This window comes from Falco naumanni, chromosome 7 (assembly GCF_017639655.2).
Source record: "Falco naumanni isolate bFalNau1 chromosome 7, bFalNau1.pat, whole genome shotgun sequence".
NCBI classification, from domain to species: domain Eukaryota; kingdom Metazoa; phylum Chordata; class Aves; order Falconiformes; family Falconidae; genus Falco; species Falco naumanni.
This window is the reverse complement of record NC_054060.1, coordinates 6,755,901-6,777,581: the sequence shown is the minus strand read 5'-3', so window position 1 is coordinate 6,777,581 and position 21,681 is coordinate 6,755,901. Positions and strand designations below refer to the sequence as shown.

At 43.8% G+C, this 21,681-nt stretch overlaps 1 protein-coding gene across 3 annotated transcripts in view; it reads left to right on the top strand.

The window, feature by feature from the left end:
* Nucleotides 1-21,681, top strand: part of LRRK1 (leucine rich repeat kinase 1) — an 82,544-nt gene that overhangs the window by 43,695 nt on the left and 17,168 nt on the right. For all 3 annotated transcript variants that reach the window (XM_040601729.1, XM_040601730.1, XM_040601731.1), the window contains 12 exons: nt 2,805-2,934; nt 3,466-3,578; nt 4,437-4,651; nt 6,724-6,888; nt 8,944-9,116; nt 11,147-11,267; nt 11,515-11,674; nt 12,329-12,605; nt 15,571-15,742; nt 17,210-17,373; nt 18,590-18,729; nt 20,293-20,542. In XM_040601729.1, coding sequence (XP_040457663.1) covers nt 2,805-2,934; nt 3,466-3,578; nt 4,437-4,651; nt 6,724-6,888; nt 8,944-9,116; nt 11,147-11,267; nt 11,515-11,674; nt 12,329-12,605; nt 15,571-15,742; nt 17,210-17,373; nt 18,590-18,729; nt 20,293-20,542 — 2,080 coding nt within the window. The remainder of the gene's footprint in view (nt 1-2,804; nt 2,935-3,465; nt 3,579-4,436; nt 4,652-6,723; nt 6,889-8,943; nt 9,117-11,146; nt 11,268-11,514; nt 11,675-12,328; nt 12,606-15,570; nt 15,743-17,209; nt 17,374-18,589; nt 18,730-20,292; nt 20,543-21,681) is intronic.

Below are 21,681 nucleotides of genomic sequence, written 5' to 3'. Positions count from 1 at the left end.
AGAATGGCTTGCTCTGAAGCATTCTTTGCAAATCGCAGAGTGGAATAGAGCTGGCGTCTTCATGACGCACATCCAAGCAGCCTTCAGCTGTTTGCGGCAGGGAGAGGCTGTCCTGCAGCAAATGCCTTCCTCTGTTCCCCTGAAAATTGTGCACGAGCTCAGGTCAACATGGACAAGTAAAATTGGTAAATGCACCAAGTACAGCCATAGCTATGGGTTAGGACTGGAGGTTAGGTCCTGCTCACCTGGGTGGCAGAGGCTGTACCTGGACCGCCAGGCAAGGCTAATCCTACCTCATTTTTCTGTCCATGGAAGTAGAGGCTGCTGTGGCAGCAGGTCCTGTGTGTGCATTCTAAGGAGGTGAAAGGATTGGTCTGCACTGTTTTGCAAGTAGGAGATGGAAATAGAAATGGTGTCATATTGCTGAAGTCATGAACATGGAAGAATTGGAAAAGGAGTCTGAATCTTGTGAATCTGTGGAGTCCGACATATTCTCAAATCTTCTCTGTGAAGTGCTACAGCAGCGTTTCCCAGTGGGGAGAGAAGGGCAGGAGCAACAGACGAAGGCAGCTAAAACCAGCTATAAAAGGGAATTGCTGTCCTAATGGAAATTTCTATGGGCTGCAAACCCAGCATAACCCCTCTACATAAAGGAGGAGAGCGTGGACTGAGCATTAGTACCATTTGAAAAGCCTTGGCACATCCTATCCTGGTGCAACGCTGAGCTGCTGGAGGTTGCCTCAGGTTGCAGGAGGGTGCAGAGTAGCCTACCTGGCTTGTGCTGTGCTTGAATAGCCACAGCGACAGAGCAAAGCCAGCTCATCTTTTTCTGTCTGTTTCTCTGCCAAGTTTAGCTTGGTGAGACTAGAGGATGTGGCCAAGAATTTAAAGAACATCGAGAGAAAACAGAAGCTGGAGTTCATCAGCTGTTCACAGAAGTCTCCTAGCGAGGTGGGGGGCAGGTTTTCATATGATTTTGCCAACAAAGCTATTTACTTAAGTCTAGATTATTTAAAGAGAATAATTTATGGATGCTGACTGTATTTGATCGATAAATCTCAGAATAACTCCTTGCACACGCATGTGGTGTTGGTGGCGTTTACTCATCCAAAAATATATTTTCAAGATGGGATTTGTTTTATTTTTTCTACAGTTCTTTAAAAGAAAATTTGAGCTGAAGCCAGAGAAATCATAAATAACTCATGAATAAATAATTACAATTCATAAACACCTCAGGCTTGCTTCCAATATAGTACACTCCTTTCCACCTGGGACTCTTCGGTGAATTGAGAGTATTGCTACTATTTTAGGTGCTTGCTCCTACGTGTCCAAGAGGACTAAGTCTGTCTGTGCCAAGGTGCATACTGAAGAGAAACAATGAAAAGTTTAAGTCCAGTGATGAGGCAGAAAGGAAGTGAATTAAATCCATGAATAAGCCTGCTGTTCTCCTAAAATAATCCCAAAGATGATTTTTTGTTTGAAAACTCAAAGGCGGACTGTGACAGCCTGCCCACACCAGACAGTCCTGTCACGTATATAAAACAGCCCTGCAGACAGTGGGACTCTATCTTACTTCTTCTCTGATCATAGTTCAGGCTTGAAATTCTGTTAATGTTAGAGCTGGGGAATTTTCTCCTGAGAAAACTTCTTCCATTTTCTTTTTTCTTTTTTTTCTTTTTTTTTTCTTTTTTCTTTTTCTTTTTTTCTTTTTTTCTTTTTCAGCTAAGTCTAGTTACAGTTCCTCAAGTCTTCTGTGTGAGGGAAGGTGATCTTGGTGGAAGTGCCACTATTCTATCCTTGAAGAAGGGTGTGTCTTGCGTATCAGGGTGTTGCTTTTATTGACGGTGGAAGCAGTAGATGGTGCTGGTTGTACTTTCCTAATCAGAGACTCAGAATTTGCTTGTCCCTGTGTGGCCTAGTTTTCCTTGACTTCAGGATGCTTCTTGGTAGATACATGTGACATTCTTAAGACAGCAACACAATTCATGGCAGCTTTTCATGCCCCTATCCCAGGAGTAATTTGTGGAGCGAAATGATGCTCTTTGAAATCAGCTGAATTTCCCTTTGTTTGAACTTCTCCAGCAGCAGCAATTCAGCCATGCAGTTGTTGCGATTATTGCTTGGGTTACTCCCAAAACATGCTGGTTGCTGCTTAGACATGTAGGAAGTCTGAAGTGCCCTGGGACCTTGCAGTCTAAAACAAAACAGGGGGGCAGATGCGAACAGTTTTTGGAGGCAACATAGGTTAGCAGTCTGTCAGCTGCAGTTTGGGTTTTCTTCTCTGTTGTTATTGACTTTGATCCACCATAAATTGCTCCAGGATGCAATGTGGGGGCCTGAGCATAAATTTTGACCGGCTTCTGGCTTTTCTCAGGCAACATGGAAAAAACATGTTGAAAACCAGTTGTGCCTGCAGTTAGGCTGCCAGCAGTTAGGCTGCAATACAGACAGTTCACAAGGTATTACCAGCTATTCAGCAGCAAGAAACACAACGCCACTTGTCCTCTGATGTATAGTCATCTTGGCAGGCCTAGAGTTCCTCCCTCAGCACCGCAGAATTCAGTCACCCGGAGCCCATCACCTTCAAAGATGCGCATCACCATGATTTTAAAAAATTGAGATGTGAGCGTTGATGTGTAATTGCCAGTGAAGGCCATTTGCTTTTCTGCTGTTGCTTCATGGTGATTCCTGCCAAGGAACATGACCTCATGTCCTGCCTACAAAGTTAAGGTGAAGGCTTTTGGTTCAGAGCCTTGGTGCCTGTTATGTTTTAAAGGTGCAATTTGTTTCCTGTCTTGTTCCAGGTCCTTTTTTGGAGTTTCCAGCATTTCTGAGTGATTCTTTGGAAGTCCTTTATCTGAATGACAATCAGCTGGACTCTGTCCCGCAGTCCGTTTGCCATCTGAAAGGTTTAACAGAACTTTACTTAGGAAAGTAAGTCTGTGTCCTGAAAAAGCTATGCAGTATTATTTCCATGTTGTTTTAGTGACCAGTCTTCTGTGGAGCCCCACCCCAGATGTCCAGTGCTTTTGAAGTCAAAAAGCTGGAAATAGTCAGCCCCTTGTTAGAATGCCCATCATTTGCTTTAGATAAGGAGGAGGCTAGCCTTTTGAATTAGGGAAGATGATCTAATGCTTTGAACACAGGCCTGGGAATCTAATGTGCCTCTAGTTCATTCTGGCTTTTTGCTGTCAGCTTCTGTAGCATTAAAGTCAATAACTCATCATTTTTGCCTTTATTTCCTCAACTATCCAGTAAAGATGATTAGGCTTGTCTGCCTCAGAGGATAAATTGAGGTTATACATCACTTTTAGGATGGAAATTACTATTAAAGTGCTGAGTAGTTTTATTAAAATGTTAATGGAAGATTTCTGCAAGGAGAGAATAGTGTAATCTGAGAGTCCGTGAGAGCAGCTACTTACAGACAAAGCCTGGTTGTTGGTAGATTTATTTGTTTTTGTACAGTAACCCTGGTATCCGAGAGCTTCCTCCAGAACTTGGACAGCTGGCTAATCTCTGGCAGCTGGATATCGAGGAACTAAATATCAGTAACGTTCCTGCAGAGATCAGAAAAGAGGGTAAGGCTGATCCTGTGTGTTCTTTATTAAATTGACTGAACATATAATGAAATCGCTTCCTTTTAACGGTCCTGAACAGGAACAGACAGTGTGTGCCCAAGCCCTTGTTGCGGTTAACTGGAGTTGCATAGGGAAACCTACACATATTTGCAAATTTGATAACCAGTGCTAAGCTCTGGCTATATGATCAGTTTCAGATAGATCACATGTTAAAACGATGACTTATAAATGCAATATTTGATTTGCAATATGCATGCTGAATAAATTCCATAGCTTGCTTCCTGAATGTGTGTACTTTAGGGTATTTAGAGAGTCTTTCTAAAGACTGAAGTGTTTAGGATCAACAGTCACAGTCACATTGAAGTGACTATTGTAAGCTGCTAGATTTTTGGATCTATTACAGTACTGTCTTCTTTTTTGTGTGTTTTAATAAGAAAATCCTGTGGGAACAAAGTTATTAGGAATTAGTCCTTCTCCAACACACTGTTGAAGCCTAAATCTAATTTTAACTGGAAACATAAAAGTATAAGGAAAAACTGAGTATTTTCCAATACTAAATTAGTATTTTATGTTTCCTTTCAGCTTCTGAAGCATACGAGCCACAGCATTTGTTTCTTCTTACAGTGCTCCATTGTAGAGTCTCAGAGCAGTGACCTTTTTCTGGGGTCTCTGTCTCAGGTTTGTCACTAGAGGTTTCTTTGTTTATTCTCTGGGCTGCCTCAGCCCGCAGCGAAACTGTAGGGAAAATATTAATTCAGCTGATGTGTTTGCAACAGTAGGTTTTGTGCAGTCCTGCTGTACATATGTATGTTTGTAACTGCTAACCACAGATAAAGCCTGTTCACTTCCCCCCCATAGGCCCTAAAACAGTGCTGGCATACTTAAGAGCACAGCTGCGCAAAGCAGAAAAGTGTAAGCTAATGAAGATGATCATCGTCGGTCCTCCACGACAGGGGAAATCAACGCTGATTGAGATCCTACAGACAGGAAAAGTCCCTCAGATGATGCACAGCGATGCCACCATACGTACAACAAAGTGGGAGCTCCCCAAGCCAGTGGGACACAAGGCAAAGGTGAAAAACAGTCAAAGATCCTTAGCCTCACTGGAGTATTTGAGCCCTACAGTGTCCCTTATGGGCTGAAATTGCATGCCCTTTTACAAAGAACCATTTCCATCACCTGTGAGCCAGACGTTGCAGGTGATGTGGTTTAGACCCATCACAATTCCTCTGTTTCATTTCCAATTGGTAGTAGAGGACAATTCTCTTTTCCTGAGCACTCAGCTTTGTGTCCTAAAGAGAAAAATCCATGTGTAGGCTGCCGAAATTACTGACTCTATACCAGCTCGAGTGGGTTTTGGACACCAATTCTGAGAGAATGTTTTAAATCAGCTTCTCTAAAGCAGATTGTCCTTGCATTTGAGGCCAGAAAATGAGACATCAGTACCTAAAGTTGGACTTTCTTGATATCAGAACTGTCCTAGGTGGGGAAGGTGGGTAGAAGGTAGGATGCCTGACTTCTGGTGTGATCCAAGGATGTCTACTGTGTACCTTAAACTCCCAAATCTCAGATGGCTCATTCAAGGAGTGTGTCAACCCATACTGAACTCATTTGGACAGCACTGAATTCATTCAAGCATTTGTAGGTGGCCCTGTCCACCGCCTGCATAGTAACACAGGGTTTAGAGCGTGCAGAATTGGTCCTGAGGGTCCTGAGGTCTTGTAGAGCTGAGGGTGTGCAAACACGTGGCTCTCCCTTCCCGGATGACAGCCATGACCACCAGACTGTTTTGGAAGGGACGAAGGAGCCTGCTGAGTTCAGCTCTTCTACAGCAAAGAGTGCCAGGCCAGAGACAGAAAGAAAAAAAGCAAGCACAGCCTGACTCCTTAAAGAAAAGACTTTGGTGGGAGAAGAGATTTGTGTATTTTCTGTTGAAAAGCAATTTAATAAAATAAAAACCTAGACAGCCAGAGACCTGGAGTGGGATCAAGGTGCCGAACGGGCTTTTGTCCCTACCTCTGAGTCTCTGTCACACCATACAGTCACCGACACCATACAGACACACAGCTGAAGGTCTTTGGGATGAAAAAAGCAGTCCTTGTGCTAGTTAGGACTTGGTTTAAACAATATGGAAGTTATTCCAGCTGTTTCTGGGAGGCTTCAAACTGGGACTATGCGAGGAGCCCTACTGAGATACTTAACTCCTTGCTGAAATCTCATAGGGTAACTTGTCATGTGGGATCAGTCAGTACTTGGACCTGGACCAGTAAATGGAGCCCACTTGGTGTTTCGTGATGCTCTGAGGGTGATGGCTGGAGCAGAGTTTATTTTTCTGCTCAGTCACAAGCTTCTTGCCTCCCCAGGGCCAAGTGATTTAGGAGCAGAGCCTTCAAGTATGTAGGTGCTTCCTACTGCAACTGGGAGCCTGAATACCGTGTCAGAGGAGGGCCGTGCTCCATCCTAGCGCTATTGTGGGGCTGCACGGAAGGATGGCTGCTGAGATACTTGGAAGGGAGCCAGGGCTAGAGGTCTCCGTTTAGATGATTCCCAAAAAATTAGCGAGTCAGATTTACAGTAGCTGTAATTGTGGCCCATCTCTGATGTGACGCACCTATCGGAAGCCTCAGAGCAACATGCAGGAGGTGTTTATGAAAAGCTTGAGAAGTTTCTCATCTTCTGAGCATCTTATATTCTGTTTGGCTCAGTTAGGGCTGAGCTCAGTGGAAGTGATTTCAGCAGGGGGTTTCCTGTTCTCCATAGCAGTGGCAGATAAGTAGCTGCAACAGTCCTGTCGAGCGTGGCACAGACAAGGATGAAACAGTTTCTATTCCAGATGCAGTGAAATACTGGGCTCAGAATGAGACCCTTGTTTGTACTGGAGAATCCGCAGCATTAACTGGAGATTTACCAGCATCAAGGGCACCTCTATCATTTTAGCAGCAAGTAATTAGTCTTGATTTCCTGTGGGGAAGTGGTAGCCATGCTTAACAATTGCTTGTTGATTTATCTTTCCTGGAGGCACAATTAGGACATTGAAACCCTTCTTGTGTCATACATTATGCAGGCGTAGGTTTGTACTTTGGCTATTATCTCCCTGTGATTTACTGCAACCGTTTGATTTGAACACTTCTCTTTGTCTAAGTAGGTTGATTCAGTGGAGTTCAATGTCTGGGATATCGGAGGCCCAGCAAGCATGTCTACAGTCAATCAGTGTTTCTTCACAGACAAAGCATTGTACATAGTGGTATGGAACTTGGCACTGGGGGAAGAAGCTGTGGCAAACTTACAGTTCTGGTTGCTGAACATTGAGGTAAGAAGTCACTGGTGGACTCTGGGGTATCTATTTATCAAGTAGTAGCTCAGCACAAAGATACGTGATTATTACAGATTCTTTTTGGTCTGCTTTCAAAAATTCCGCAAGCTATGATTTTTTCGTAGCTTTTGGAATTAATTTTCCATTATGCTGTAGGCATATCGTTATATTTAATGGTTTAAATTTATCATTTGCTTTGTTCTCCCTCACACACATCAGAGAATGAAACAAAAGCTGATTTATAAACCCCTGCTAAGTAAGGCTGAACATACTTAGTTTGGAATTAGTGTTTGACCACACTGTGCTCCGAGGAGGGTTTGAAGCATTTTCTTTCTTGTGTGGGTTAGACACACATTAGTCTTGAGGTTATATTTTTAACACTTTAGATTCAGGTAAGCTAGAGAGTATCTCCTAGACAGCTCTCAGCTGGGACTCAGAACTGCAGTGAATTCATTAGTTTGGTTGATTTTTATAATACCATGTTCATAACTTTTTGTAAATGTTTATTATTTGATATCTGTCTTAACATTGCATACACAAAAATGGGCTCTGAGCCAGTCCCTCTCAAAAAAGAAACATCTTGATGTTACAAAAATATTAGCTTAATGGTCAGCAGCAGTCAAAAACCCAAACTAGATTACAAAGCTGAAAGCATAACTATGATATTTCAAAAACGTATGATGTGCCTGTGTCCTTAATGTATCCAGCAGGTACATAGTAGCATCAGAAAAGTTACAGATAAAGATGAACATCATGGTTAAAAGTATGGAAAAAGTTTCTGAGTACACAGCAAGTAAATAGACCTCTTCAGCTTGGGAAAGGCAAATGAGGAGGGCTGCATATAGACTTCTCAGGGTAAGGGGAAAAACCACAAGGGAGTCTTTGTTCATGATCTTTTATTATAGAAGAATTAGGAGAGATCAGATGAAATAATGAGATGGTAGCTTTGAAACAAACAATAGGAAGTATCCTGAACACAGCAGATAGCTAACCTGTGCAATATATTGGAACTATGATGTGCTGTAGATATCAGAAGTTGAAAAAACAGACTGGTGGAAGAAAAATCCATCAAGTGCTATTAACTGAGAGATACCATCTCGTGGTCAGGAAATTGATGAGCAGCCTGCTGCTGGATGCTGGGAGAACACACCAGGGAAAATAATCTCTACATGCTTACACTGTGCCTATACTCTCCATTAGCCTCTAGGCAGAAAATTGGGCCAAGTGGGCCCCTTGGTCTGGCATGGTACAGCCGTCACTTCTGCATCTGCACAGGGTTTGAGTTTGGTGTCGTTCAGGTTAGGATATTTCAGTGGGCGTCATAAGAGACAAATGGATTGACTGCAAATAAGCATGTATTTCTGCATCTGAATAGTCTTCTGTGGTCAGAGTAATTTGGATCGGCAGCCTGATCCCTGCTTAAGCCTGTGCAATCCCATTGTATTTGGCAGCATGGTCCCTGAAATCTGGATACATTCCAGTGCTGTAATGGAATCGTGGAAGGGTTGGAAGAAACCGCAAGATCATCTAATCCATTCCTTTGCATTGATTTAGGATTAAGTAGATTTAGACTTTTCTAGCAGTTTATCTCACCTCTCCATATACCTCCAGGCAAAAGTATGTGTAACTTCCCCAGGTATCCATTCCAGAGTGTAACTAGCCTTTTTCAGGACATCAGAGTTAGATCTTCTGACTACAGGTTAAGCTAACTTATTTTCCTTTGTCTGGGCAGACATAGTCCCCACCATTTAACTGACTTGTAGCAACTTAATGCCACATAGCAACTCCCTTTATGTTAAGCCCTGATGTAATGAGGCCAGACCGACAGTCTCCCTCTTTGCAGTAGCAGCAGATGGTTAAGGCATGTTCTGTAGAACTTCTGTAATACCCAGATCACTTGTTGCTGTTGTCAAGCTGCCTCCGTTTTACATACATTCCATTTTATTAATGTGTATGACTACCCCCTCTTAAATATTATACTTTTCACATGTCCTCGCTGTATTTACCACGATGTAATCTGGATGATATCATCATCAGTGTTTCCCCTTACAGGCCAAAGCTCCAAATTCAGTGGTGTTAGTGGTAGGAACACACCTTGATTTAATTGAAACAAAATTTCGCGTCGAGAGGATAGCAACTCTGAGGGCATACGTCTTGGCTCTCTGTCGGTCTCCGTCTGGATCCAGAGCAACTGGCTTCCCAGATATCACATTCAAGCACCTGCAGTAAGTCCTTGTGCCTTTATGAAGCTCAGTCACTCTATTTTATGTCACTTCAAACAATTTTATAATACTTGATCTCCTTGGCAACGGAACTGATTTAAAGGCTCGTCAGCATTGCGTTTCATCTATTTTTGACTGAGATAATGTAGAATAATCAGAGAAAAGTACAGTGTTGCTCAGGGGTCTGAGCGTGGGCCTGAGAGCTGGAAGCTCCAAAGTCATGACCTTGGCCAGTCTGTTTTAGGGCTCCTGCTCCGCTCAGGTTTCTCACCATTAAATGGTGATACAGTTTTATTAGTCACAAGGAGAGAAGTAATTAATTAAAGATTGAGTAATTAATGCTGCAAAGCTTGAGAGCATGACTGTTCTAGTGTGGGTGCCACAGGGTTTTGTTAAGAGGGGGCTGTGTGGTAACCTTGTTCTACCTGATGTAAGAAAGCTCACGTGGCAGTGTTGGCATGATGAGGAGTGGGTCAGCCCCCTGAGCCCCCAGCAGTTCAAACCTGTGCCATCTGAGTTCACCGGGTGGGATAACGGAGGGGTGGTGCTGTCTGGAAGATCAGTGTCAGTCAGGCCATGCAGCCTCTGCAGCTCCCTCCCTTTGGCTAACAGAGAATGCCCTTGGAGAGAGGAGGCTTCTCTGGCTGGGAAAGAGGTGAGTCTGCCAGCCAAGGGAGCGCACAGCACAGGTGGAGCATGGATTCAGCAGGCTGACACCAAACAGTGTGAAATTGCCAATGCCTGGGGCAAAAGCAGGTGGTGGCTGGCAAGTAAAGAAGGGCGTTTGCAATGTCCCCGGCGCTTTGCATCTGCTGCCTGGCAAAGTCATCAGGAGACCTCCCATGCATGCTCTGTTCTGCAAATGCAAGCGCTCAGTCGAGCATCCCAGTTGGCTTTTTCCCATTAGGAGAAATACCAGGGACCCAGCATGAGGCCCGGAGACTCACGATGAGAAGGAGAAGGTTTTGTGCTTCAGACTCTTCAAGCCTCTTTTCCTATCACCACAGAGCATCATAACATGATCTCAGTCATTTTTTCTCAAGGGGATTTTCTTCCACCTGCCACACATCCTGCACGTTCCCTTTCACCTTCCTTTTCTCCTGCATTTCTTCCCACTGGAGTCATGCCTGATTTCATACCTCCTCCCTCCCGTGCCTCTCCTTCATACCCCATTGTCCACCTGGATGGGGCTCCTCTAAGCAGTGCTCTGGGCATCCGGAGGAGTGTAAGGAGTGTTTGTTGTGAAAGCCATGTGTGGGTGAGCCTGGAGTGCTTTTATCAGTGCTGGTCCTCCAGTGTCACTCCAGTGAGTGCACACTTCCCAGTGCCACTGACGGCTAAGGTTTAAGATAAAGCATATTGCTTTAGAAAACTATTTTCTGTCTGCCATGGGAACATGTGTAGGATCAGTTAGAAAGACTCTTTGTTGGGGAAAGTGGAAGAGAACTGTTCTTATCCTGCCCACAGCAAGACCAAAAATAGTAGGAGTTGGAGAGAGCAGGCTTTTAGCTGTTAAAGAGATGATGAAGGCCAGCTTTTAGGATCTAAGCATCAATTCCCAGATCACAGGTTCCAGCTGAGCAAGGGCCGGAATGAGGGTGGGAAAAGATGTCTGGTAGTCATCATCGTGTCTCTTTGATCTAAGGCAGGGAGAACTGGACTTGTCTCCAGCGACTGCCGGAGCACCATGTTTTCCTCCCTCCTGCAGTCCCTTCCAGGATGTGTGCAGCACTGAAGGGAAAGTGGGTGATGGCTTTGGTTAGTCTGACAGGGAAGTCCCCAGAGATCACAGTGCACAGGGGACAGAAAAGCGGCGCACAGTGAATGAAGCAGGCAGAGCGGAGGTTGGCCTAATATGTCTTTTCCAGGCGTCTTTGTATTTTTCTCCAAAGCTAAAAATGCTCACTGACAGCCTTCCTCCCATTCATCTGGCACAGGAAATTTAAAGTCGCTGATAAGAGAAAGTGGGCCTGGAAAGGAAGCCAGTGTGCTGATAAGGTTTGATAATCTTCACCCTTGCATGACTTTTGCAGTGAGCTCTCATGTAAGACTCTGGAAGGCCTCGATGGACTCCGACAGCTGATTTTTCACGTCACTTGCAACATGAAGGATGTTGGCAGCTCAATATGCTCACAGAAACTTGCAGGGAGATTGGTGAGAACTGTTCTTTCTAGCGGTGATCCTTACCAAAGTGGGGCGTTTTTGAGGATTGGTTTTGGATTGGGAGGTGAACTTCAGGAGTTACTGTTGATGCAGGAGGCATGTGAAGTATGTAAGATAGCTATCTGGCTTTGGGAAAAGACAGCACTATAAGATCCCTAAGATGACTGAGCCAGCTCAACTCCAGCAGAGTGATTGCTGTCTGATACTGATCCTGCTGTTTTTCTTATGTTGCTTGTAGATACCAAGAAGTTACCTTAGTCTTCAAGAAGCTGTCCTTGCAGAACAGCATAGAAGAAGTCAGAATGATGATGTCCAGTATTTAACAGACAGACAAATAGAACTGATCATTGAGCAAACACCTGAAAATGATATCAAAGACTATGAAGACTTGCAAACTGGTAGGTCAGAGCAGACCACTAATTTCTTGGAAATCAGGAGGTGTGATTGAAATATTCCATGAATAATAGAAAGGGGAGGGGAAGGAAGCCCACCAGGTAATTGCTGTGCAAAAAAACAGTTACAGTGTGCTCTATACCAGTGTTGAAGTCACTTTGGAAATTGCTAAGATACAAAATTAGTAATGGGGCTTTGTGGGGAGAGGGCTGGGAGGTTCCAAGGGTGGTCTGAGGCTACTAATTTTTATATTTTTTTGAACAAGCTTTGTCTGATTTTATTTCTGCTCTGTGCAGAATTAGCATTGCCATGTTTTCAAGGCTATGTTCTCTGTAGGGCCCCAGTCCTGTGATCTTTATGGAGGCTTTGCACTGCGGGAGCCTGGGGGAGCCCTTCCCTGTGAGGATGGCAGGAGGAGGGTAGAGGGGAGGTGTGATGGGGACAGAAATACTGGCTGTAGAGGGGTGAGATGTGAGTTTTACAAGTGGAGTGCCAGATAGCAGCACTCCTCAGATAAATGTTACTCTCTTGGCTTGACTGCATGCTGGCTATATCTGGTATGCATAAAACTGCACAGACTGCCTCATAGCCTTACTCATCTGCACTGTGGTTTCCTAATGCTGGTCTATTGCTGATCTAGAGTTCTTTATTTTTTGCAGCGATTAATTTTCTCATAGAAACAGGTACACTGCTGCACTTCCCAGACACAAGCCACGGCCTAAGAAACCTCTACTTCCTTGACCCTGTCTGGCTCTCAGAGTGTCTGCAGAGGATTTTCAACATCAAGAGCTCCAAGTCTGTAGCTAAGAATGGAGTCATCAGAGCAGAGGATCTCAGGATGCTGCTGGTTGGGACGGGCTTCACTGAGCAAACCGAAGAGCAGTACTTCCAGTTCTTGGCTAAGTTTGAAATTGCACTGCCTGTGGCCAATAACAGGTATGTTGTTAATTAGAGGCTCAGCCAGGCGGGAGGCTGTCACCGTAAGTGGTTGTCTTGACAAGGATCTTCCTGTGAGAAAATATTTGAGTTCGTTACATAGTATAATGGAAGGCACCCATCCATTTGGGCTGCATTTCCTGACATGAGCATCCTTTGCTTCAAACAAGCTAGTCTGAAAACTTTCCAAGGCAGGTCTTTGTCCACTCGGTGCATTGAGGCTGCTGACAGACTCAGCCACCAGCACGGAGGGGCAGTGACACTGCCAGGGATGTGGCAATGAGCAGGTGGAAGCTGTAAGCACTCAGCTGGCACAGCTGCAGCTGAGAGAGGATGTGAGGCTCATGGCTACTGGGCCTAAAATATAGATGGGATGGAGTCATCTGTTTCCAGTGGAAGATCCTCACTCCAGACTATAGCAGAAAACTTTGGGTAATCAGTAATTATGTCAGCCCTGAAAGTAGTAGTATTTTATTTCTAGTGAAACCAAAGAATTATAGCTTTAGTGGCAATGTGATTTCCTTAATTTTTAGCCTCAGTAGGTGTTGATCAATAGTTTTCCTAGAAATGGTCTAGGAAACCTCATTCTCTTTAAATGTTAATGAGGCCTCCTCCCCTCCGCCCCCCGATCTCTTTTGCTGTGGGCAGAGTTCCCTGCTATTTTTCTCTCTCCCATCTGCTTGGCGACAGCCTGTTGTTGCGTTAATGGTGAAACCATAGCTGTATTGCACTTTTGATGTGGCATTTGCATTTCACTTCCTTGCCCTTCCAGGACAGCATGGCTGCATTGCCCTGAGCCTCTCGGGAGCTCTGAATGCCAGCACAAGTGCAGCATTCTCTGTGCTGTCATTATGCCTGTCACTTATCCAGTCCCGGATGCCAACAAATTTTCTCAGGCTTAACACAGATAAAGCAGCAATGTTTCTGCTTAGTCCAAAATGCCTTTTGGACTCCTTGTCACTATCTGCCATTTTTCTCCAAGGCAATTACATTGTCTGTGCCTCGGGAACAAGGAAACTGCTTTTTCACGGCCTGCCCAGTCTTTCTTAGAACGATCCAAGCCACATTAGCAGAATATTCTTTCCCACTGATGGACTGTAGCTATAGCAGGTTGGATTAATTTAATGTTCTAGCCAGACACAGAGCAGTTATTTGTTACTGTGCTTCTGCAGTTATTGTCTAGATTGCCAGATAGGGTTTCTGTGCAGTCACTAGAGAAAGCAGCTGCCAGTTTCCCTTCTGAAAGGGTGTATGGGGGCATGTTTCACATATTTTCAGAATTTGCATTGGCTGTTGTTCAAGAGCATTGAATCACCATCTGTATTATAATCCACTATATAGTTGTGGTCCAGAAGGGCCTCACTGGCCTTCTTACACTTGTAGACCCTTTCTTGGATGCGCTGAGGAAAATTTACTGGCTGTCACAGCATGCATCCACTACCTTTATAAAGCAAGAACTTTTAGTTTGATGCACTCCACTTTTCTGCCTAAGGTGCATGTGCTTTAGCTTTGTTCTGCTTGTTAAAACAGAGTTGAAAGTATGACCATTCTTATTTTAATTTATAAGTCAAAGAGAAATTTTTATCAGTTTTGCATTCCAAAGATGTTTCATAGAACAGATAATTTGATCACGTAAAATGTCGTCGGATGTTATGGACTGTGACATATGGAGAGAGCTGTTTTCTAGTGATGGCTGTTTTTTCTGAGCTGATATTTCAGGTTTTACAGAATACTGCAGCTGCTGGAGAGAAAACATGATAGGCTTAAAGCATTGGATTTGGACCCAGCATTAGTTCTAGTTGTGTGTCTAGTCCCTGCCACTGTTATTTTGGTCAAGTCCCTTGGCTGTTTGCCTCATTTCTGTCATTATGCCCATCAATGATGATCTCCAGATGCCAACACATTTTCTCAGGCTGAACACTGATAAAACAGCAGTGTTTCTGCTTATAATCAAATAAGATTTTTGATTGTTTAGGCATCTTGGAATGTATTTGGTACAGAAGAGTATCACTGTCAACAGATTTATTGGCAGGTATTGAAAGCCATAAGCTAATAATTTTCAGAACAGTTCTAGTCTTCCAAAAGGTTTACCTTCCCAAATACTAAAGATCAGGACAAATTAATATTCTGTGCTTACTAGGAGATCTGAAAATAATTTGAAAACTTTGTGGTCTTCTACACCAGTGTAGCTCTGTTATTTCTGATCAGTCAGGCTCAGATAGCACTGTGTCTCTTCCACATTTGGGCAAAGAACCGAATAACCTGATTGCAGGAGGAGAGAGAGCAAGGCAAGTGATGTCTCTGCTGTCATTAGCCTGGCGAAATGAGCTCTTGCCCTGGAGTTTGTCAGGGATGTGATAGGGAGTCCATCAGCTGCAATATGGTGCGGTGGGAAACCCTGTCATGTTGACCCATGAGATGCTCTCGTTCTGGGACTGGGATGAGAGCCCAAGCAGTCCAGTCCCTGCAGCCTGCAACTGCCTCCTTGCCACCTCCCACAACACCTCCTCTCCCCACCTTCAAGCTGAGCTGCTGTGGGTTGTTTTTGCGTTTGTCTTCTGTTGCACATAGGAGCACAGGTGTAATTCTCTGCTTACTACCAGGACCGAGCAAAAAAGATACCAAAAAAAAGTCCCAACATCACAACTGTTCTAATGACTCTTATATTTTGATGCATTTAATTTGTGATTGCACTGATGTCCTGCTCATTACATCAGTTTTAGCCCTGTCCAATAGCCCTGGCTGAATTATGTAATGTCTGTTTTGCCTCTGCTTGATTCCATAGTGTAAATTAATTTCTCCATGTGTTGCTGCAGTGCCTTTAATCTAAAAGCTTTTTTATATGCAGTAGGCTGTGACATTAAAAATCTCTTTGGAAACTGAATTGCCTTACTATCCAGTAACAATGTACTCACTGTTACAAGCTGTAGCTAAAATTTGAGCTGTTGAATTTGATGTGTTTCAGCTACCTCCTCCCTCATCTGCTTCCTACCAAGCCAGCATTAGATATCCATGGGCTCTGCCACCAGACCTCAAACACAGTCCAAAGGGTCTTCAAGATGAGTTTTGTCCCAGTTGGCTTTTGGCAAAGATTCATAGCCCGAATGTTAATTAGCCTGGCAGAGATGGACCTCCAGGTAGGTTACTGTATCTCTCTGCAAGCAAAAGACAACAACTGAAGTTGTTGTTCAATATAACTGTAAGTGGGTGTCTTCACATCCAGCTTGCTTCAGTCACAGGCTCACTTTATTTGAGTAAATAGGGAGAGATGAGACTCTGATTCTGTTTTCACAGTAGGTGTCATTTAGAACAACAAATTGGCACTGGGGAAGAAAGCCAATGTTCTCCACAGCCTCTTTATAACATGATCCCCTGGAAGGTCTCAGTACCTCCAGCATCTCCCAATTACAAGTAATTGGAGTCCTGCCTGCAACTCTTGTCCATGACTGTTCCACTGGCCCAGACTCTGCTCATGTCATTTGCCAGAGGACATCTGGACTAGCTCCACCAAAGTCAGCTATCTGAATCTGCATGGCTTTAAATCAGAAGAAAATTACAGGACTGTTGCCTTAACGGGATAATGAGTGCAAGCAGGCACCCTATTAGTGCGAGTGGTATGCATATCGTTAAAGTAATGTGTGTAAGGTTCTGAAAGCTAAGTGAAATGTGATGTTGTTAACAGACGTATTTTTGCAGCAGCTTATATCTGAAACATAGCCCTGCTGGAAACCATAATAAATGCCTACAAAATATTTTTAGTACTACTGTGATAGCTTCTTAACAGCTATCCATTTAAGCTGTGATCTGTCATTGATGTACAGAACATGGAAAACACGATACCTGTTTATGGAAGATCCTCTGTGTTCCAGGCTTCTCAATCCATGGAATAACTTCACCTGTTTTAATGCTCTGTCTTGGCAACTCCTTGCTTACATCCACAGGGGCACTACATAACCCTAGAGCACCTTTGTTAGGGACCTCAGCCAGTCCTCACTGAAGTGAATGGAAATGATCCCAGGCACCAGTCCCGTCTGCAGACAAACGTGTTAGAGCAATGAGTACAGTGGAGTTCTGCAGATTAAGTCTTTGATTTTAAAACAAAAATACATTTTGCTTTAAGTGCTGGTTTGAAGTGTCTTGCAGAAAAGCCATATTCCTCCTACTGAAACAGGTGGAAAAGTTAACTCTCCACATTGAGGGCAAACTTAGTCATTCCCTAGAACATTTAGCTCTTCTTTACGGTTGTAAGACTTTTGCAAATGCAGAATTCATATAACAAATGCCACGGTTATACAATTAACTTTGTTCACAAATACAAAATTGTTCCTTTTTTTGAGTTGAATTGAAAAATACTTCCATTGCTGCAAAACCAACTTTTACTGCATGTATTTTTGTTCCATTGCAAAATTTTTTCATGAGCCCAAGTTGCTCCATAGTGGAAAAGGTATGACAGCACGTGTGAAGGCCAAAAAAAGAAGTCACCTTGTTGCTCAATTAAAACAACACCCTTATAAGAAATTTCAATAGTTTAGTGATTTTCATCTCAACATCCTTATGAGAAATTTCAATAATTTAGTGATTTTCATCTTTTCTGCTTGTTTCAGCTCTTTGAAAACAAGAAGAACACCAAGACAAGAAACAAAAAGGTGACCATCTACAGCTTCACAGGCACCCAAAGGAACCGCTGCAGCACGTTCCGAGTCAAAAGGACTCACACTGTTTACTGGCAGGAAGGTCTGTTCGTTACCTTTGATGGAGGCTATCTTAGGTAATTTGTGTTTGTAATGCAGCATGCATGACAGGGGACTAATAGAGTGTATGAAACACGTCATTTGAATGGAGATGAATGGGCCTGACTCGTGCTATATGCTCACTCATCAGTAGAAGAGGAGGCTCTTCTAATAGACATAATTCATCTGGTAACAACTGGTGACAAAAATGATGAATAACTGGTTGTTTGGCAGTTCCGAATATACGAAACGTATGTGTTATTCAGCCACAAATTTAAAGAAGCCTGAAAACAGAAAGTGATATTCAGAGCAGAATTCTTTGCCAGCATAAAATCATGCATTTTCACATGCAAAGATTTCCTTACGTCAGTGAGTTTTCCACTGAATCCTCAAACTTCACAACTGAGTGGCAGTAATCGGGATCAGTGGAGGTGTTCTATGCTATCAGGCCGTGTGCAGCATGGACTATGGACTGCTGGTTTAAGCTGGCTAAGGCAGAGTGTCTACTAGCTGCAAGCGTGAAGAAAACCTGCTGTCACTGTTCTTTCACAAATTCAGAGTAGACAGCCACTTAAGACTTCCATCTTTGTAGTATCTGCAGATGCATTTGCTCTTTCAGTCCCTGGCAAGATAGGGAGGAACCATAGGAACCATTGGTGCTGTTGCATGGTTGGAGACCAGAAGGGCATAGTGATTTTCCTGAGTTCATCTAGGCTGTCTGCGGCTGAGTAGAGACTTGCAAATCTCAGGCTGGAATCCTTAATTCTGGACTATGGTGGTGTTCATACTCTTATCTCCCCACATACTTCAGGGAGTTACAGAACTCAGCTCTTTGTATTAAAGCGCTTTTTTTTTTTTTTTTTTTTTTTTTAAATGGGAATGGCACAAAAATTATTACGTCCATAAACTTTGCCAAACAGGTTTTAGAAGTTTTAGTGTTGTTATTATTATGCATCGGAGTTTTATTACGAATTTTTAAAACTCCTAACCTTCCATCATTCTGTATGGGCCATTTCTGTCAAAACTGTCCATCATATTCAGTTCACTTAGGCCAGAGTTTTCTCCTGGTCTGACCTTCTGTAGCATTTGCATATTTTCAGAATTCTCTGCTGAAAGTCATTTGCAGAACAGACTGACGTGAAAATCATTTTCATACGTGTTATTGTGTAACTCAGGTTTCCTGCGAGAAAGAAAGTTTGTTGACACTGATACTTAACAAAAGCTTTATGTGGCTGTCTTTTGGCTTTCTTACAGTGTCGAGTCTTCTGATGTGAACTGGAAAAAGAAAAAAAGTGGTGGAATTAAAATCATTTCCCAGTCAGAAGTGAGAGACTTCTCAGCAATGGCGTTCATCACAGATCATGTCAACTCTTTGATAGACCAGTGGTTTCCTGGTAAGAGAGCTACTGCAATTTTCTGTGCAGTGTTATGTCTTTTTAACAGAAGGTTCTTTGACAGAACTGTCCAGGTGCGCAGTATTTTGTGTTAATTGAAGACGCCTCAGGCTCTGACAGTCTCATGCCAATAACATTTGATAAAAGCTCATAAACCTGCAGACAGATCAAGATTATTTGCCAGCACACCTTCGTTGAGACATTGTGTCTTTCAGTCTGTCAGTCACAGCAAGCACAGGTGAAACATGACAGTTGAAACAGGACCTGCTTCTGTGGGAGTTCGAGACTTCCTGTTGCTCATAGCAGGGGCAGGATTTGGCCTGAGCTACTTGGCACTGTCCCTTGATGGCAGAATTCATTTTGGCATCAGCTTGGATCAGCATTTGTCCACCATTTCTAACACCCTATAATTTATATAAATTGTGATGTGAGAGGCATGAGTGAATATGATACCAGGGACTCTGTGCCAAGGTAACTTCCTTGACTCCTGCAGTTGTTTTTCCTGTGATCAGGACAGATCCTGCTGTTACCCAGCAGGCTGTTTGCAACCCCAGTACACTTCGTTTAAAATCAAAACAAAATCTGAAGTGTTCTTTGTCATCCCACACTGGTCTAGAAAACAGTGCCAAAATCTCTTAATTGGAGGCTCTCTGGAGGAAACGGTTGTGCACTCTCACATATTCGTGTTCTGGATGTTATGCAGATAAAACAAGATTTTATTTGCCTTCGAATTAATGATAACATTAATCACTGAAACTTGAGAGGAGTCATGACTTCAAAGGCTACGTCCTATATTCACCCTGCCTAATTGTAGGCACTTAATGGAGCCTGTCCCTGTCACCACAAAATCCTTCTGTAGTTAGTGGGAGAGGTGTGAGCCTCCCAAAGGTTTAGTCCTGTAGAACCCACATTTCCCCCAGCAGGACTGAAAACATTGCCTGGGAGGGAGCCCACAGGAACTGGGTTCCTACCTTGTGTGCTGCAGGTGAGTGCTCACTCCTGGCCTGCATCTGAAGCGCTCAGCCTGAGCACTGTGTGCCTCCCAGTCCACTCCCACTCCCATTCCCATGCCTGCTCTCCGCCTGAAGCCACCCGGCAGCTTGCAGTCTGTGAAGCAGACATGGCTGGGGCTCCTGGGCAGCCTCACAGCTGCCATCCTTCTACTGCAGGGTCATGCTCTTTAGCATACGCTGTGATCCCTATATACAGCTCACAGACACCCAGCAAGAAGGAGGTTCTCTCCGATGCTTTATTCATATACTTCTAATTTCTACTGGTCCTGCATTTTCTTCGCAAGCCTGTGCGTTACCTGTGACCAAAGCAGAGCAGCTGTTATGTCAGGAGTCCTGTCTCCTCAGTACTGGCTGTCTGTGTATATTTTGCAAAATGCTGTTTTGTTATTCCAGTCAATACACTGCAGTAAATTGCTGCTTTCCTGAGTGTGACCATTTTCAGCCAGTGGATCCAGGTAGTGACCGCAGGCAGTTGAATGCACTAGGAGCTGTTGTTCTTTCTCAGTTTGTGTGGGTTATGTTGTTCTCTGTTTGCTTCCTTGCTTTGAAGCGCTCACAGCCACTGAGAGTGACGGTACGTTGCTGATGGAGCAGTATGTGCCCTGCCACATCTGCGCAGCTTCCAAGCCGGAGGAGAATGAGTGTGGTGAGAAGGCGGAGGACGTGCAGTACTTTAACATGGAGGACTGTGTCCTGACTGCCATTGAACTGGACTACATCACATGTCCTAACCACCCTGACATCCCCGTTTCTCTCCAAGAGCTGGTCCCAGAGCTTTTCATGACTGATTTTCCTGCCAGGTAATGTTATTTGATAGCCTTTGGTTAAGTTTCAGTGTACCTATGTAATTCAGTTGGTTTTTTTTCCTAAGTCATCTCTGCTAGAGGAACATACTGACCACAGGAAACAAATTCATCTGCTCTCAATCCTTACTCTGGCAATTCATCCTAAACTGCACTCCTGGTGGTCAGCATACTTGCTTAGACAATTGCTGTGTGCTGACCGGAGTCATCGCTTCAGGGGATCCTTTGAGATCATTGTGGTGCAATACGAAGGTCTCTTTTTTGAGTCATAGCTGTCCTGCATTGCCCAGTACTCTGGCCAGAGCTTTTCTGTAGGCAAAGTCTTTCTGGGAACCCAGAAAGGAGATTTTAATATGGCAAAACCAAAAGGAAGTGCTGCTTCGTCACAAGATTGGCACTGAAATCGCCTTTAGTTTTGAAGAGTCTGTAGGTGAGTGAATTTATATAGAGACCACTAGAGAATTCACATTGAAGCGAGGCTCCTGCTCAGCTGAGGGCTGTCAGATGTATTGTAGTAGTGTGGCAGTCATGAACAGCTGAAACAGCTCTTCCCTACCCGTAGCGGTGCTGCCAGATCCTTAAGCTGCTTAACTGCATTCCCAGATGGGTTCAGTCTTACACCCCTTATTACATAGCGTGTAGAGCAAGAGACCTCCTGATAGCGGGCAGGAGAGGAGACCAATGTCTCTTTTGGTTCACGCTCTCTCAGACCTTTCTGTGCCCAATACAGAGCCATGAGACCTCTAGACCAACTGTGTCTTGTTGGCTGCTATCAGAGCTTTCTGTGCTACCACTGGCCCCTGTTCCTTTCTTGGGGTCATTTTATGATGGGGCAAACACCCCATCAGCTCGCCATGACAGCCCTCCTCACATGTGATCTCCTAGACATCTATTTGATGGGCATGAGGCGAGTGGAGAAGTTTGAAGTGTGAACAGCTGTAAAAGTAGTCTCTGGAAGAGCAGGGAAATGATGAATTACAGCCTGGAAACAGTAAGCTGATTTGAATAATCAGGTTTCAGAGTGTGGGGCTGTTCATGAACATCCTGTCCTGCCCCAGTGGAGAAAAAGAGGAACAGGAGGTAAATGAAGCAAAAAAAAATCATTAATACAGATAAATGGTACAAATATCTGTACC